This window comes from Mus caroli, unplaced genomic scaffold (genome assembly GCF_978045245.1).
Source record: "Mus caroli unplaced genomic scaffold, Mus_caroli_1 scaffold_11, whole genome shotgun sequence".
Classification (NCBI taxonomy): domain Eukaryota; kingdom Metazoa; phylum Chordata; class Mammalia; order Rodentia; family Muridae; genus Mus; species Mus caroli.
The window spans coordinates 112,931,417-112,949,347 of record NW_028227266.1 but is presented as its reverse complement, the minus strand read 5'-3'; the positions used below and the strand labels follow the sequence as shown (position 1 = coordinate 112,949,347).

At 41.5% G+C, this 17,931-nt stretch overlaps 1 protein-coding gene across 5 annotated transcripts in view; it reads right to left on the bottom strand.

Annotated features, from left to right (window-relative positions):
- Positions 1-269: 269 nt before the first annotated feature.
- The window catches only part of LOC147002154 (uncharacterized), an 85,077-nt gene continuing 67,415 nt past the window's right edge, over positions 270-17,931 (bottom strand). For 4 of the 5 annotated variants that reach the window (XM_085828143.1, XM_085828142.1, XM_085828141.1 and 1 more), the window contains 12 exons: positions 16,568-16,681; positions 14,261-14,322; positions 13,540-13,561; positions 10,761-10,874; positions 6,624-6,691; positions 6,145-6,169; positions 4,647-4,687; positions 4,204-4,228; positions 3,917-3,988; positions 2,984-3,040; positions 1,418-1,548; positions 270-523 (listed from right to left, as the gene is read on the bottom strand). In XM_085828143.1, the coding sequence (XP_085684269.1) occupies positions 1,442-1,548; positions 2,984-3,040; positions 3,917-3,988; positions 4,204-4,228; positions 4,647-4,687; positions 6,145-6,169; positions 6,624-6,691; positions 10,761-10,874; positions 13,540-13,561; positions 14,261-14,322; positions 16,568-16,681 (707 nt within the window). In that variant the 3' untranslated portion in view covers positions 270-523; positions 1,418-1,441. The remainder of the gene's footprint in view (positions 524-1,417; positions 1,549-2,983; positions 3,041-3,916; positions 3,989-4,203; positions 4,229-4,646; positions 4,688-6,144; positions 6,170-6,623; positions 6,692-10,760; positions 10,875-13,539; positions 13,562-14,260; positions 14,323-16,567; positions 16,682-17,931) is intronic. The other variant, XM_085828140.1, reaches the window with a different exon arrangement.

Genomic DNA, 17,931 nt, shown 5'->3' with positions numbered 1-17,931 from the left:
ATACCACACCTTAGCAACCTTTTGCCTGTTGCTTCTCCGGTACGAATTTTCTTTAATTCTTTTCTTCTTCCATGGAGCTTCAAACCAGCAGTGTTTCTTCCAGTGTCCTCTGCCTTACCCAGGCCCTGCATGGATGTCAAATTGTTGAGGCCGGCCTGCGGCTCTCATGTATGGGTTCGAGCCTGGGAGACAACCTGGAGCTGAAAGAAAGGGAAACTAGGCGGATGTGTGAGAGAGAGATGGAACCAAGACAAGATTCTGATCAGGGCTCAAATGTTTAATAATAGTCTGCATTTATAAAGAGGGAAGCCAGTCCCCAGTCACACCAAGTTTACTGTGATGTTGCAGACCAGCCTTTTAGCAGAAACTTGCCAAATTCACAGTTTGCTGATATCTCAGGAAAATCTTGGAGAAAAGGTTAGGCCTCAGGCAGGTGGCAGGCAGTGTCACATCAAAGGAGAGGGATGAGAAGCAGCACAGCAGGTGGTCCCGCCTCAGTGGTGAATGGTCTGAACCAGCCTGCCTAGAATGAAGAAGGGTACACTGTACTGAGTGTTATTGAGTCTTGCATGGTGAGGTTTCTCCACTCTCACCTTTCAGCCTTACTTCCCCACTCTGACTCTTGATGCCATTTATATATTCTTTGACATGATTAGTACCACCAACCTCATGGTACTTCATGACCTTAGTCTTGGCTATTTTAACGTCAATGTGACACAAGCTAAAGTCATCTGAGAGGAGTGTGCCTCAGTGGAGAAATTGCCTCTACAAGACCAGGCTGGAGGCAAGCTTACAGGTCATTTTCTTAATTAGTGATTGATGTGAGAGGGCTCAGCCTATTGTGTGTGGGGCCATCCATAGACTCATGATCCTGTATTCTATAAGAAAGTGGGCTGTATAAGCCATTCAGGAGCAGTAAGCAGAAGACCTCTATGGCCTCTGCATCAGTGTTGCCCCCAGGTTCCTTCGCTGTTTGAGTTCCTGTTTGGCTTCTCTCAACGGTCTGTGATTAAGGATATGGAAGCCAAATAAACCCTATCCTTCCCAAGTTCTGTATGGTGTTTCATCACAGCAATAGTAACCCTAAGTAAGAACCCCTCCATGGGGACTTTCCATGTCCTGATGGTTTCCTTGGATGCCAGATTCCTTCCCACCTTGGGATTTGTACCTCAGACTACTGTTCTATCTTGTTAACATTGTCCTTCCAAACCACACCCCTCACCATCCGCCCCCCTGCATCCATCGCTCTTTTCTCAATATCTCCTGACAACTCTACAAGGTTTTGATACAGCAATTCTTTATCCTGGTAAACTGGAGGCTCAGAATGTCTGCAGCTGTTTCTGTTTCTCTGTGCACTCTCCCTAACCCCTTTCAAAGCTTTTGAAGTTCCTGAAGCCTCTGGGTGTGCTGTACTTACTGGTGCAAAAATGGAGGGTTTTGACTAGTAATAGCGCCTCCTCCTTTTCCTCTTCTTCTTTCTTTTTATGGGTGCATAAGACTCTTCGTCATCCGAAGATGTTGGTGGCGCTAAAAATAATAGATCGACCGCTGGAAATAGAGTAGAAATAGGTTCAAAATAGGAAATAAGTTGTGGCACAAAGCTCTGGGACCCTGTTGGGTATTTCTTGCAAGGATCAAGTTGACCTTACTAGGTGAGTGACTTCAAACACATGCCCTACCTTTCTTATATCAACATTGTCTGGGAAAAAATTCTATTGGTTTTTATTTTGTTGGTTGCAACTTTTGGACGTTCCCTTTGGGTCTCCTCTTACATCAGAAACAAAGCTTTTCTTGCTGTCTGTGCTGTGACCAGCAACCGTGTCCCCACTCTGTTCAGCTCCCCTGCTTTCCCCAGTGGGGCAAATACAACCCTTCCCCACAGTTCCACAAGGGAAGCCATGAACCAGATGATCTGGTAAGATTCAACTATATCTTACTGGGCATGTCCCTAAGCAATGTCCCATTGTATACACTTCCCAATGAAATTTTTATGGGATTCAAGTGAGGCCAAATTTCAAGGGAAGAGTACAACTGAATAAACTTAGGCACAAAATGGGAAGGAATGCAGGGAACCACATATTAGATGGTTAGGTCACATCTGGTGGCCAGTGCAACCCAGTTGGCAGAATCAGTAACAAGGTAGAAGGGTTTTATGGGTTACTAGGCACCAAGTACAGAGTCACCATTTTACTCAGGAAATAGGGAAGAGGGTGGGCAAGGCTGTGGATAAGAGACAGAATTAGGGTGTTCAGACAATGTGGCCTATGAGGTGGGCTCCTGCATCTCTGTGGACACAGGAATCAGAAAGAGGAGTCCTCCTTGAGTTTACACAAGGCAGAATCAATGCATCCAAAGTAGAATACAGGACAGTATGTCAGACAGACAAACATCCATCCATCCATCCATCCATCCATCCATACATACATACATACTTCTCAATAAAGGAAAACCTGAGCCCACTGCAGGGGTTTCACAGAAGACTTTGGGGAATATACTCTCCATTGATTCATACTCTAGACAAGAGAAGACAGGTGAGAAATATACTAAGCATGAAGTACACAAAAGTCCCAGAGAGCTCAGAGGAAAGTTGTGACACACAGGAAGACAAAGCAAGGAGATCTGATGAGACAAGGCAGGAAAATGAGGTTCAGACTCAGGTAGGAGGACAAAGCCAGAAAGGACACTGGAAAGAAAATACAAGTGGCCATGCCTTTTAAATCCTGGGAACATATGTGCACACTCTGAACTAGGGATATCTGAAGAGGAGGTCATAGATGGACCAGAGTTCTAGATTCACTGTCAAGTACTAGGCCAGAGTTTCCAATGCAGGTGTCAACATGTTCTGTGACCCATTCACCCTACAGGTCAGTTTAGTGTGAAAACACAAGCTGGAAATGAGCTCACATATATCCTTCCCTCTATGCTTTTCCCCTTCTGATACCTTCCCCATATGACAGTATAGACTGAGAATGCAGTTACCTACCAGGAGCAACACTGTTCGACACTTTTCTGAACTCCCACTCCTGTACCTCCATCGCTTCTGCAAGAAAATAAACAGAGTGGCTCACTCACTTCTGCCTGCAGAAGATATAGCCACATTGGTTCACACCAGATTAGCTTCAACTTTCCACTGGCTCCTTGACTCATCATGTTAGAGAGGGTGCTGCAGTGAGGCCAGACCACTCACTCTGCCATCCACCCATAGAGTGCCCTTTATAGAGAGACTTAACAGGCAAGAGAGGACCATAGAGGTGCTGTGATAAATCCTGCAGGACCAGCTGGAAGAGGATTTCCTTCTTCGGCATTATTGGGCCCACACTTCATGACCTTTGTATTCAGGTTCATATCAGTGACTATAGAGAGTTGTACTCCACTGATAGTTCTATCCTAAATCAACAATCAGAAGTGAACGCCAGATGTCAAACAAGCAGTGCACAAGGAGATCTCCTAATTACAGTCAAAGGATTGGAGCTTTGGCAACATCAGAGGCAGGGAGAATGCTTTAATTTTTAAATTTATTTCAGCTGTATTGCCTGCATATGAGTGCCTGTGTACCATATGCATGCAGTGCAAATCAAGACCAGAGGAGGGCATCAGATACACTGGAACTGGATTTATGGATGGATGTAAGAAGCAATGTGGGGTGCTGAGATTAGAATCTCAGTCCTCTGGTAGAGCAGTCACTGCTCTTGCTTAAAAAGCTATTCCCCCAACTCCCCTGCCTCATCTTTAATTGCCAGTGGGGTTTGCTGTTCTTTGCTTCTATACATTACCATTACAGCTGGAAGGAGAATCAAACAAACCTACATCTCACTGATGCCTTTCCCACTGCCTCAGCCTGGCAAACAGAATGTACAACCCGACTGCTTCATGAGCCCCTTTCCTGTTGATCTCCACAGGGCATTCTCTTACTTACCAGGAAAATTCTCTGTACTATCCACAGCGTTTTGTTCCTTTTCCATATCCGTCTCTCCCACCTCGGCTATACCTGAAGAAAATCAGAACAGAGTGTGCCACATGAAGTCACACTGGCTTGAAATTAAGCCCAGTTCTGCTTGGGATTTTCCATGGAGCGTCTATGGCAGAACCAGTATCTCTCATTTAATTTTCAGCCCTTCTTCCCAAAAGGGACCTGGAGTGAGGTTTCTCAGAAATGAAACCCTAAGATATTTCCTGAACAAGGGAGGGATTTCAGATACTTACAACTCCCTATCAGGGTGGAAGCCATCTGCAATCATAAAAAAGAAAGTATTGTCAGGATTGGCTCATATTATATATGTTACAATGGCCTGGCTTTCTCTGGATGATTTAGAGAACAATAGACATATATCGTATGGTGCTGCAAATGACACAGGTAAAGATGGAAAGAGTCTTTCCAACAGTGAACTTTCCAGCCCATTTATACTGCAGGCACAAATCCTTGATAGATCATGAAAAGTCATTTTTGAGGGAACTGCCTCTGTGGTTCAATTTTACTGAATATGGTGATGGCAATCACACCAGAGAGCTGGAGATCCACTGGTAAAACAGACAAATAAACAAACAATTCTCTGAATTCCACAGAGAAAACCAATTTTCAAAAAGCAACACAATTGGAATACAATTAGACCTGCATTTCTATAGAAGACGAACAAAGGCATTCTTACGGTTTGTCTTGATTCTGGAACACGGATACCATGTGGGAAATCTAGGATAAAACAGAGTATCTGTCAGGTTGTTAATAACTAGTGATTATAAAAGCCTCAGGGAACATTCTCAATTTGCACATGAGTATATGGAGATAGCTTGGACTGCTTTGAGTCCATTCTCCACTGTAGAAGGATGTTCAAAAGAGGGGGAAAACCAGAACAAAAAGATACCTAGGATCCTTGTTCCTTAACTAAAACCCCTTTAAACAATACAAAAGAAATCCAGCTGATCCACACTTTGTGTTATTTCCATGTAAGTTTTCAGAGCTGATTAGTTGGTGTTTTAAAACCAAACAGGAGACCCATACATACATACATTTTACACACACACACACACACACACACACACACACACACGCACACGCACACGCACACGCACACGCACACGCACATGCACACACGAATGGTGTTCAGAAGATATGAATTCTGGAGGCAGTATGAGGATGGTAAGAAAGATAAAAAAGAAATAGGACATGATTTAATTTTAAAAAAAGTTTTAAAGCTCAGTGTGTGTAATTGTTTACACAAGATCTGTGCCACTAGCAGGTGGTTTTCAGAATTGCCCAGGGCTTTTCAACTAAAGCTTTCCTTGGTGATTGGCAAGCAAGTTTGGAAAATCTTATTTCTCACAGTGCTATTATCAAGTGTACTATAGTACTTCAGTAATTTTATTTTTATGTTTCAAGTCAGCTTCTAAAACAAGTCCAAAACCTACTGATATAGCCACCTTAGGGTCCTTCATGATTGCTTTTAACTTCAAAGGACTGTGTAAAAAGACCAGACACAGCAGGGAGTCTTCGGACTTTTCACATGAATGCTTTCAAGCATCTGTGGCAACATCTTAGTTTACATATGCAGTTAACTGGACAACAGACACAACTCTTCATGGATGGGCAGCACCTCTGAACTACATGCTGCACTCTCAGCCATGATGCTATTGTCTTCAGGTCTTCTTAAATGAAGGAAGCAAGGGCATTCCACAGCATGAACAGACTCATGTTTTCACTTTCTCTCTGTATACAATTTTGAGAGCCAGGAATTCTTAGGTTGTTTTCTGAAGCAAGGATGATAACAATATCCAGGCACAAATGCCAAGGAGAACAATGAGATAATAAACTATAAATTTCAATTAAAGTGTGAACTATGTCTCCCATAAACCATAACACCACACAGAATCTCATACACTCAAAATCACAAACCACTGAAGCACACAACCCCCAGCATTCTCTGTGTACACAGTCTCACGGAAACCTATGCAGAAACTTGACTATAAAAGTATATCTAGAAGAACCTTAAAAAAACAAAACAAAACAAAACAAAAACCCAAAAAACAACATGTTGACTTGCTTCCAGAAATAACAAGTTGGTTGGCCCATCAAAGAGAAGCCAGTAAGAGATGCCAGACCTATCTTAGCAGTTACATTTTCTTTCTCAGCAAGAGTTAAATAATACTTACAGCTTTGGTATTCTTCCCAGGACCCCTGAAATTACAGAAAAAAAAAAGACATTATGAGGACCACTCCATGTGACTTGTAGGCACATGTCTTTATTTCTCTTCCTTGGTACTGAAAAGGCATGGTTCTGCCAACATTAATAGATGGCAGAAGAGATAAGATATATCTGTGACAAACCCACATCTTTTCGTGAATGATGCATCTTTAAGTCCCGTTCAGTCATCAACTGCAAAGTAGTCAATTCAAGAAAGTACATCATTTCCAAGACGGATGGGTGCTAGCATCCATCCTGGACCTGACTGTGCCATTCAGAAAAGCTCTTTCCCCATAAGGCTTTTATTGGTAAGGGACTATGCTATCATTCCAGAAAACAGAGCATAGTATGCATAACAATGCTACCATATTTTGAGAGCCAAACTCAAATGAAATAGGAAATTCAGACAGCAACATTTCTATTTTAGTCAAAGAAAAGTCACCTTACCTCATCATGGTATTCGAACTCTTCTTTTCTACAAAATATTTCTTTAATGTCAGGTGCACTCTGACTTTCTAGGAAGACAGAATAACTGTTAACCGCTGGTGGCTTTGGGCCATGGCTTGCTTAGAGAACACTGCTTAACTTATACAACAGGATGTCTGCGCTGTAAAGGCTAGATTGAGTGGCTACTGGAGCATCCTCAGTGATTGCACTGAGTCAGTGAAGAGCAAGGAAGAGAAGGAAAATGGAACACTTGCACTATGATGAGAGCAAAAGATGACAGCAAGAAAGTCTTCCAATGTTTCAAGTCTCTTACTCATATCAATCACTTTTAGACCAGAGCATTGGTCTTCTAAGACCAAGAAATATGAGTTTAAACTTATGCTAGGTTGCATCTAGTACGAACTCTCGAGGATAATCTCTCAAGGATCAGATAATCCAGGGCACCCAATGGAATATGGCTTATAGAGTAGCAGCGGTGAACATAGAAAGTAAAGACTATGAAAATGTCTCCCCTCTGCAGTACATCTGTGTACCCCAGAATGCTGTCAACCATTGAGGCTCACAGCAAACCAGAAGGTGAGTACTCAAGTACAATGAACTACATGGCATTTAACCTTCAGTGGTGTCATGCTCCACTCCTCAGCTCAGTGCATGGACTACAAAGGGACAGTCATATAATCATGGAAAGGACTGCCTCAGAAATTGTGTTGGAGCAGGACCGAGGTGGGGTTATTACATAACTTTTCTCTGGAACAGACATTATTTTTAGAGTGGACCAATAGAGCTACATAATTTCTGTCCTTGGACAAGAAAAGAATTTTCCCAAGTAATCTGCTGCTGAAAGTATGGACTGACAATGTTTTTCTGGTGGTTTCTCAGAGGCAAACATTCCATAGAATGAAATCACAATGAAATGAATATTGTAGATGATCTACATGCTTCCCACATTCTTCTGACAATCTAAAACCCACACTCATGGAGGACAATGTACATACACACACATACACACCCACGCACACATGCACACATGCACATACACACACACACACACACACACACACAATGAGAGAGAGAGAGAGAGAGAGAGAGAGAGAGAGAGAGAGAGAGAGAGAGAGACTCTTCTAAGTACAACCAAGACATGAAGCTTTATGTCTTTCCCATTGATATTGAAGCTCTGTTCAGATAGGAAGGTAGTGCTTAGAATTCTATATTCTCTGGTGTATTGAAGCTACCCCCCAACAGAGCAACAGAGTTCCAGAACGAAGTCTATGATACCCTTGTTACTATACAGTTAAAACTTATTCGAAAACCCTGGACACACTTCGTGAAATAGCATAATTATTCTAAATTAATTCAGAAAGTCACTAAAAAAGTAAGATTTCAAACAATAATTTCAAAGTAGACAAAAACCATTCATTTTATAGCAATGTCTTGTTTACAAAAGATGTGTGGAAAGGCTAAATCAAAAATTATAAGTTTAAATGTACACAAAAATGTTCATAGAAAAGAGTATACTTTTGAGTTACTCTATACAGGGAATAGAGTATCTCAGAAGCCATATAAGCAACCAAGTGCTAGGAGCTGGAGAGATGACTCAGAGGTTACGAACAACTGTTGCTTTTGCAGGTTAGCTGGTTTTGAGTCCCAGAATCCTGATGGTGGCTCATGTTCATCTGCAACTTTAGTTCTAGAGGATCTGACCTGTCCTCTGAGCCCTGTCTGCACAAGGCACTCACAAGGTGCATACACATAAACATAGGTAGGCAAAGGATTTATAAACCAAAGAAAACTAAAGCTAAAATATGTTTAAAGTCCAGTGTCTGTGAGTCCATGTGTACGTGGGCATGTAAGTATCCTCAGCTTGTGGCATATCCATGCCTTTGAGTGAGTACCTGCCTAGGCCCATTTTCCTGGAGACCACAAGAGAGTATCCACTAGTCTGCTGTGTTGTTCACTTCTCTGATTTCTTCCCTTCAGCAGGGTCTCTCACTGAAGCTCAAGTTACGCTGGCAGAGATGTGCTCTTGTCCCTACCACAGACAGTGCTATGTTTATAAGCACAGACATATACGTCTGGTCTTTCTATGTGTGTCTTATTGATTCAGACTCAGGTCCCATTGCTTTCATATCAAATGTTCTTCTTTCAGAACATTATCTGCATACAGAATGATGGTGTCATATTTCTAATGTCAAACACCACATATCCAGGGTGTTTGTAAATAGAGAAATATTTTGATTTTTAACATTCTACATACATTTTATGGAATTAAAAAATGAATCATTATCCATTTTATTTATTTATAATAAACATGTTTCTGGATGCTATAGTATTTCTAGGACATCTAGTATACTTTTGAGTTCTTTGGATTAGTTTTTGTTTTTCTTTTCTTACTGTCCTTTCAAGGCAGGATTTTTCTGTGTAGCTGTCCTGGAACTTGGTCTGTAAACCAGGCTGGCCTTGGACTCAGAGATACACCTGCATCTGCCTCCCAAGTGCAGTGTGTGCCACTACACCGGGCCATTCTACTCTCCTCTTCTCTTCTCTTCTCTTCTCTTCTCTTCTCTTCTCTTCTCTTCTCTTCTCTTCTCTTCTCTTCTCTTCTCTTCTCTTCTCTTCTCCTCTTCTCTTCTCTTCTCTTCTCTTCCTCTCTCTCTCTCACTCCCCCCTCTCCTTTCTCTATCTCTGCCTCTGTCCCTGTCTCTCTGTCTCTCTCCAGATGCTAAGGAAGTCAAAGATCCCATGTATTGCCAGGCACAGAGCTCAGAGTTAAGGTGGTACTGATCAGGAGGAAGATGTTAGAGAAGGACAAGAGAAAGAGGTTATAAGGTATTAGGAGAGTGAAGAGGGTGGGCTGAAGGAGAGGCCTGGGTCTTTATGGAGCACACTGCTTAGAAGCAGGAGCCCCCGAGATTACAGTGAAGACAGAATCTATTCAAATTACACAGATGACCAAAGCTAGCAGTACCCAATGAGAATGCAGGAGAACCAGGTATACCTCCTTAAACCTACTGAAGATGTTTGGAGGAAACAGACTTCTTATTCTAAGAGTGAAATATACAAGTACACTAAAGCATAGAAGATAGACAGGCAATGTCCAGATAGATCCTAGGAGGGCTGAAATCATGTTCCTAAGCCCTAGTACATGGATACTACTAGTTCATGGGAACTATCAAGTCCACCCTCCTCATCTTATACATTGATCTCAGAATGCATGAAAAAAAATGCCCAATGCTGGGCCAAGTCAAGGTTCTTCCCCACCCACTAGATCAGTGGTTATAAGACAGGGCCAGCTCTCTAATCTCCATTGTCTTAGTCATGTTACATGCCAGTTAGTGCAGGATGAGGAGAAGAGACTACAAATGAACTAAAAATCACACATTTGACCTCTGTTTCCCAGGCCAAGCTCAAAAGTCTTTCTGCCACTTTAGCCCTGCCATTCTCTGGGTGCCCTTGAAACAGGTCTAAACATTGACCTGTGGCTATAACGTGACACCACTTTGGGCTCCTCTCTCTTTATAGATGCTCCACATTCTCAAGCTAAGGCGCAAAATAAACCTTTCATCTCTAGGTTGTTTTTCTCAAAGTATTTTTTAAAGGGGGTGGAAAATAATTTAGGTATCATCTCCATAGACAGCTACTGCTCATCCTTATGCCTCCGAAAGAGGAAAATCAGAGAAACTTTCCGTTTTCCTTGTCCTTACGATTTCTTTTCCACTCTCTCATTCTCTCAAACACAGAGTGTAACATGACCACTGCTGGGACGCTCTCTCACTCAATCTGACCACCAAGGATTTTTATATAATTCACCTTTACTCTTCAGAGCTAATCCACATGGATCACTCACACGTGGGGGCAAGCAGTACCGAGAGTTGCTCACCTCGTCCTGCCTACATCAGGTGAAGCACACTGGCTTATCCAACATGTGCCTCGGCTTTCCTCTAGTTCATGTTATTCAATGAGAGCTGAAGTGAGCTTTAGGTACATTTGTACATTTTAGGGTTGCATTTCTACTGATGAGATAGATACATTAGCATTTTCACGTATAAAAATGTGCTAAATCTGTTCAGTTTTACATAAGGTACACAGGATATTCAACTACTACAGATAACTGAAGCAAATCCTCAGTATTTACAGTACCTGTTTTAATAGTTGGTTGGGTTTCTTTGGATGTACCTTTATGGGCTGAAGGTTTCTCCGGAGCCTGGGAGGGACTTGAGTCCTTCCTATAAATTTTTCTAAAGAATGAAGAAACTGGGAACACATTCACAACAGGGAGAGTTAGGTTAGCTTTATGGCAGCAAAACAGAAAATTAATCATGCTTCTGTGTTTATAAAAATGACCTCATTCCCTGTTTCCAGTTAATCATCAGCGTCAGGATGGCGCTTCAGGAAGGTCACTGCATTTTGTGACTAAGCACTACACAGACACCTTAGGCAATATCTACACTTGTGTGGCTATGACAATACAGCAAGAGCAGCAGGACTTGAGTGTGTTATGGGCATGGAACAAGATGGGAGCCATATCCATCTGAGAAACACAAGTATGCAACGTTGCTTGTATAATTGTTCTTTTCTCCATGCTTTCTCTCAAACAATGTAAGTTTCAGAAGGATTTCCCATGAGGATTTCAGGTTTCAAAGATAACTCTACATGGTAAACCATAAGGAAATGCTCATGTATAGCAGAAATGCTCTTTGTTTGTTAAATATCAGATGTTTGTCAGAAATGAGGTTTGTTAAATACCAGAGGAATTAAGCTAGACTCTGGTGACTGAATTCAGAGTGAGTATTCCACTGGATCCAGGTCGGGGAACATGACTGTTGTTGAGTTTTCATTTTCTACTTAATCATGGCATTTATAAGTCATGGAGAACATATGGTATTGCATTAAGAGAGCTGGGAAATATAGAATATTGTACAACATCTTATTTTTCATCCTTAGCTACTATACTATATTCTTTTCATTGGGATCAAATTCTGACAGAAGCAGCTTGAGAGAGAGAGAGAGAGAGAGAGAGAGAGAGAGAGAGAGAGAGAGAGAGAGAGAGATGGTCTCTACCTTTCAATCACTGACTCAAAATTGGAGTTTTATCCAAAAGGAGTGGAGAACCCTGGCTTAGTACAAATATGTGGCATTCCTTCTACTTCTTCTGCCTATCACATGCCTGGCAGTGAATGATTTGGATCAACAGGAATTATAGATTCTTGTATATTTCTCAGAAATACTTAGACTCCAAATTATTTTAAATCAAGTTGTCACATGAGATGTTTTGGCAAAAACAAAATTTCTCTTCTATTGACTAAACCTTGATGTCTGCAACATGACAAGGCATGAAAGGTGAACTGGCATTTGGATGACATGTATGCATGTTGCTTTCTAGATGACAAACATCCTCAGCCACTACATGAACAACCCAGATAAAGTGAAGCTGGAAGGACAGTGTGGGACATGAAGTGGTACATTAAGTTTATGCCATACCTTCTCTATTCTGACTCTTCAAATTCCAGTTTCTAAAACCTCCTTTTCCAGGGAGCATTTGCCTCAAGCCCACTCTTTATATGTACATTTTTAAGTTCCAGAATGCCTTTGATACAAGATTAGGCTTAAAATACCAATGTATAAAAGGATGAGTTTGAATTTATGATTCTCTTTACTCTAGTTCAGCAGATCTGGGTTCACACAGTGTGCCCCCATGGGCACATATTATAGTCCGTGGGATCAAAACTAGGACCTTTCACATACAAGGAATACACTAAAACAACTGGACTATACATCCTGCTCACTTTAGCTCTCTATGACAAATTCTTTTCAAGTCAAAGGCCTGACTGTGAAGGTACTTTAACACATCCAGCATCCCAGCCAAACGCTGCCTATATAAGTCAGAGTTGCCTACATAACTCAGAGTTGCCTATAATGTTGCACTGAGTGCTCAGACTTAACAGGCAGCATGAAGACTGACCACCAGTGATAGAAGTAATATTGGAACTCAAAATTGAGCTTACATTTAAAGAAGTATATATAACAAAAGACTTATCCAGAACTGCCCAATAACCAAGGGCTGACTGGAGTTCTTAGTAGACATTGCCCATAAATTGTCCATGACATTGCTCTTTGAGATCGTGGTAATGTTGTCTAGTCTGTTAAGCCTTTTCACCAGTTCTAACTGTGATGAGACATTTCTATTGTAAGTCCAGTTATCAAACACACTCATTCTATTTATTTTAATGTAGTGTCTTCCTACACGCAAACTCTCTGATCTGATCAAGCATGTGGACTTTCTCATCTTCTATACTTGTGAATGTCTTCAGGGAGATAAAGAGCACTGCCCAGTCTTCTGCTGACTGTTGGTGCTTCTCAGTGCATGGGATCTCACTAGGTGGGGTTACTGGAGACAGATGCTAGGAAGCTGGAACACTCGCACAGGGATTGCTGAACCCTTAATGAAGTATTCCTTAAGCTCTATGGCTACAGAGGCTGATGAATTACCTCTACACTTTGGGTTATGATTCTCCTGAGAACTGCACAAAGAAATAAATCTGCTGCCCATCGGTATGGCGAGGTTAAAACACATTTTTGTAGGTAAAATGTGTATCTTCCTTTTTGAATTGACACATTTGTCACTGGGACGTGGATTGTGTAACGGGGATAACTGTCTTGGGGAAAAACCTATGCAGTCACTGCCTGGTGCACAACACCCACCCCCCTCCTAAACTAAAGGCATTAGAGTTGAAAGCAGTTACTATAGACACAGGGCCGTGACTGGGTACTTCAGGTATCACTTTCCCCCCTTTTAACTCCCAATTTTCACTCCCACTAGAAATCTTATATCACTGTAGTGTACCAGACAAAAGACAGCTAGTATTTCTACAATTCTTATCTAAAATGTGTCCTGAGAAAGAAATTCCATAATACATACATTTAAATCGTTTGGATTCCACCTGTAATTAAAAGGAAAGAAAACACTTTGAGGCTCATGACAAAACATGCTAAGTTTTGTCTGCATAGTTCTTTGGTTTACACTTGTGACACAGCACAGTGTAAAGTACATAGGAAAAAGACATAAAAAGGGCTTGCATGATACTTTATGTGATGATGTCACAGAAAAGCCAGGCTATGCACTTAGTGGCAGAAACTATTATGTTGCACACTTATGTTGACTCGAGGTAAGATCAGACCACCTTTGGTTGGCAGACCAACTTAATAATCCCTTTTGTGAGATTAATTCCTCTATGGGGGCTCCAATTAGTTGCAATGAATGATCATGTTTTAAATGTATTACACCCTCAGCATTCAAATATCCATTGCATGAAGCTTCCCACTACATAGTTTTGGGGAATGACTCAAACTCATTCTAGATGACAGACTCAAGAAACAAGCAGGAGCAGACCCTTAAGGACACATTCTTATAGATGGTATGCTTGATAACTTTTGAATAAATATTATATACCATTTGTCTAATGAGGAACTTTTTATTCAGATAAAAAGGTTTCTGTCCACAAACTATGTTTCCCAACACTGGAAGTTTTATGCTCTATTCAGGCAGGAACAAGCTCATACAACTCTCTGTCTTCTTCTTCCCTAAGCTAAAGATCACCAAAGTAACTTTTCTATCTTATAGAAAAGAAAGGGCTTCTTACCTTTGTCACGAACTCTGATATATGGTCTTCGCTAACTGGTGAAGCTGCAGTGACATTCTCTGCTAAGAGGAGGGGGACAGACATTGACAGTCAGCTCATTGTACTACTTACTACTACTACTTAGGCAGCATCTTTGCTTGGTGAGGATAAAAGTACAAGGACTTAGCACATGTGACTAGACCTAATGAACAGGATGGCTGGGCTGCTGCTGAACTGCTTTCCCTTGAAGGTAAATTAAAGTAAAGAAAGACATGGAGAGGTATTAGTAACAGAACTGTTCCATTTCCAGAGAGGAGGGACCCAAATCAGCATAAAATAACGGGTCTTTGCTGTGTAAGATGAAACACAAGTCTTCACATGTATTCCATTTGGAGGGACCACTGTGCCTCAGTTTGCCTGTTGAGGTCAGAGGACAAACTGTGGGTTCCTAAATCTGTACATGGAAAAGCTAACCCCTACATGTCAAAATGCTCAGGAAACATTTTGGAAGATGAGTGGAATGATTCTAAGAGATGGCGGGATAGGATAGATGCTGCTAGATAGTGTCTTCTAGACATGAAAGGGATGATAAACACATGAGATCCCATACAGTCGTTCAAACAGGGCCTGCATCATGCCAGCATCTATTGACTGACCACCTTGGATCAAGAACTATGGCTAATCAGTGATGAGAGAGAGAGAGAGAGAGAGACAGAGAGAGAGAGAGAGAGAGAGAGAGAGAGAATATGGAATATGAATCAGTTTTCTCTAGGGGTGAACCCCCCTCATAGCTTGATTTCAAATTAGCAGCACTAAACATGTATACTTAAGAGCAACATTAAATAAACTAAAGTGTTTATGTAGCAATAATATTTATCATAGAAGAGGTCATATATTTGAAGGGGAACTTGGGATATGTTGGACTGGGGAGGGGGGGTAGAATTATATAAATAAAGTAGTCGCATTAAATTCTCTAAGTGTAAATTAAAACAATCTTGCTTTTCCATGTCTCCCCACTTCCTTCCTTCAATCAAGGTGTAGATGCTGGACCCAGAATTTCCCATTTTTGGCCCTGACTCTGCTGGGGTAACAGGTGTGTACAGAAGTGTCCCACCCTTTGTCTGTGTGTGTGTGTGTGTGTGTGTGTGTGTGTGTGTGTGTGTGTGTGCTGGGGATTCAAACTAGTAGTTCACAGCTAGTGTTCACAGCAAGTGTTCTTACCCATGGGGCCATGTGCACAGTCTGTAGTTTTCTGTACACAACTATTTTAAAGTGGAGGCTTGTATTACAAGAAATTATCCCTCAAAGTAAAGAATGATACAATCTTGGAAAGTGTGACTAAAAAGAGGTAAATTGTAATAATTTGTCATATATGGTGCACATTTTATAGAAGTAGATGGCAAAATTGATAATCTATATGTCATTTATGCGTTTATAAATATGCAGTTTTCTGGCCTTTATAACATTTCTTCTTTGTGATGTATATATCTGCAACCACCCCACCCCGTTTTTGGAAAGTTGTAATGTGACTCTGCCACAAACTTCCATTTACATAACTTCCCTATGTAAATGATCTGTAAGCTTATATTACACTGAAAAATAAAATATTACTTCCTTACGGTGTTTCCTTCTTGGTATTTTATAACAACTGCAAAAATTATTTAGATAGGGCACAACACAATGGAAATGTACTGCTATTCACTGAACTTGAAATCCTGGGTGTTTGGTAGTATCACAGTAGTCTGGGGGAAACTGTGTACAAGCAACACAATGGCAAGTAAAGCAGAGCACCCCAGGCACCATGAGCAGTGTGCACCGGTAAGTGGAAAAGCACACGAACCTCTCCTTTCCCCATCCTTACAGATATTGTCCCCACACTCTCATCTCCAAACACAGGTATAACCTGACCATTTCTGGGATCTTTGCCACTTGATTAAGATGAGGCATTCTGGTACCTGGTTTGACTTTAACCCTCAATCATGGGTCACTGGACATATACCAGGTCACTCTTTAGAAAGATCTGCTACAATCAATTTACATCACTCTCATAGGAAAGAAAGCACTAGAGGGCAGTTTACCAAATCCTGTCTCTACAGGGGAATTCCTCCCGACTCAGGGAAGATGTGCTTCAGCTTTGCACTGTTTCATGCTATTGAATGAGAGACCCAAAACTGAATGCATTTTGAAATTCTGTGGTTGTATTTCAATCAAAGATATAGATATATGGCATTGTTTCCATGGGAAAAATAGCCTTAAACTTTTCTATAAATTGACACATGAGATAAAAAAGTTATCAACCACTATAGACAATTACAATTCCCACAGTACCTTTATCATTCTTTACATTTGTTTTAGGTGACGGAATATTGCAGACTTGTGGTCCACAAACCTCTAGAGGACCCATAGCTTGCTTCTCTTCAACTCTTTTTAATAGTGCAGAAACTAGGAATACATGAAAAAGAGGAAGTTTTGTCACCTTTTGGTAGAAAACTCAAGCAAACTAACAACTACTGAGTATTTGTGCCTTTGATCTGACTGCTTGTTCCAGGTGCAGTCATCAGAGTGAGATTGGTGCTTCAGGAGGATCACTGCATGTCATGTACAAGGAGTTAGGCATTGAATGGACATCACAGGAATCCCAGATAAAGCCTAAATATAGATGGATATGAAAACACAGAAGGAAGAGCCACACGACTGAGCATGCTGTCATGAGTGTCCTGCCCAATGGGTATAACTCTAACCCTTCTGAGAGCCACAAGCACACAGCCACACTCATGCAATGCCTTCAGCCACCAACTCTTCACTACAACACAAAGACTTCCTCCTTAGGTGGTTGAGAAGGACTTCCCATGAGACTCACTAGGCTAGAACAGATCAATCTCTTTAGTGTATACTGTAGGAAAAGCACAGGCATTGCTGGAGTGCCCTGTGATGTCTGTGACATGTCAGAAGACCTCAGCTGCATAGGAGTAACTGTACCTGGAGTCAGGAATGCATTTATTCCAGAACATTGTACAACACTTGTTTACTCTTCATTCTTATCGACTAAATGTCATGGGCAATGTATGTTATTCCCTTAGTGGAATGTAGAGTGGTAACAAGCTGTGAGACCCTCTGACTTTTCACCCAAGCTTACAATGATAGCTGCATTCATGCATCAGTGACCACCTTCCCTGACAGATACAACTGAAGGTACACATAGTCTACCTTTCAACTCAAAAGAAGTTGTGGGATTCCTGGATCAGTAAACAGGGCCTTCCCCCACCATCCTCACACTGTCAACTGGCTCTCAGAAACTGAGTCTGATCACTGAGGAACAGAATCCCACTGATGACTCAGACACCAAGTCAATGCAACCCAGTTCTCACATGAAGCTGTGCAAAGAAAAAGGGGGAGCTTCTTTTTATCTGGTCACATCTAGATATACCCTCAACTGGAAGAGACTGGAAAGGCAGCTTGTTGTCATTGTAGGTTGCAAATGTCCCCTCATGCAGTGTTGGGCTCCCATTGTCAGAATCTGTGGTCTGCCTAGAAGTGTGTGGGCTTTTCCTACCTCTCATGCTTGTGGATGTATGTCTGTGGGCAGATGGAGAGCAATGCCCTGGCTCTGCCCTCTGAGGTAGTCATGGCAGAGTCTGGGCTCTCTGTGATTTGGACCTACTGAAGGAAGATGCTGGGAATATGTACTATAG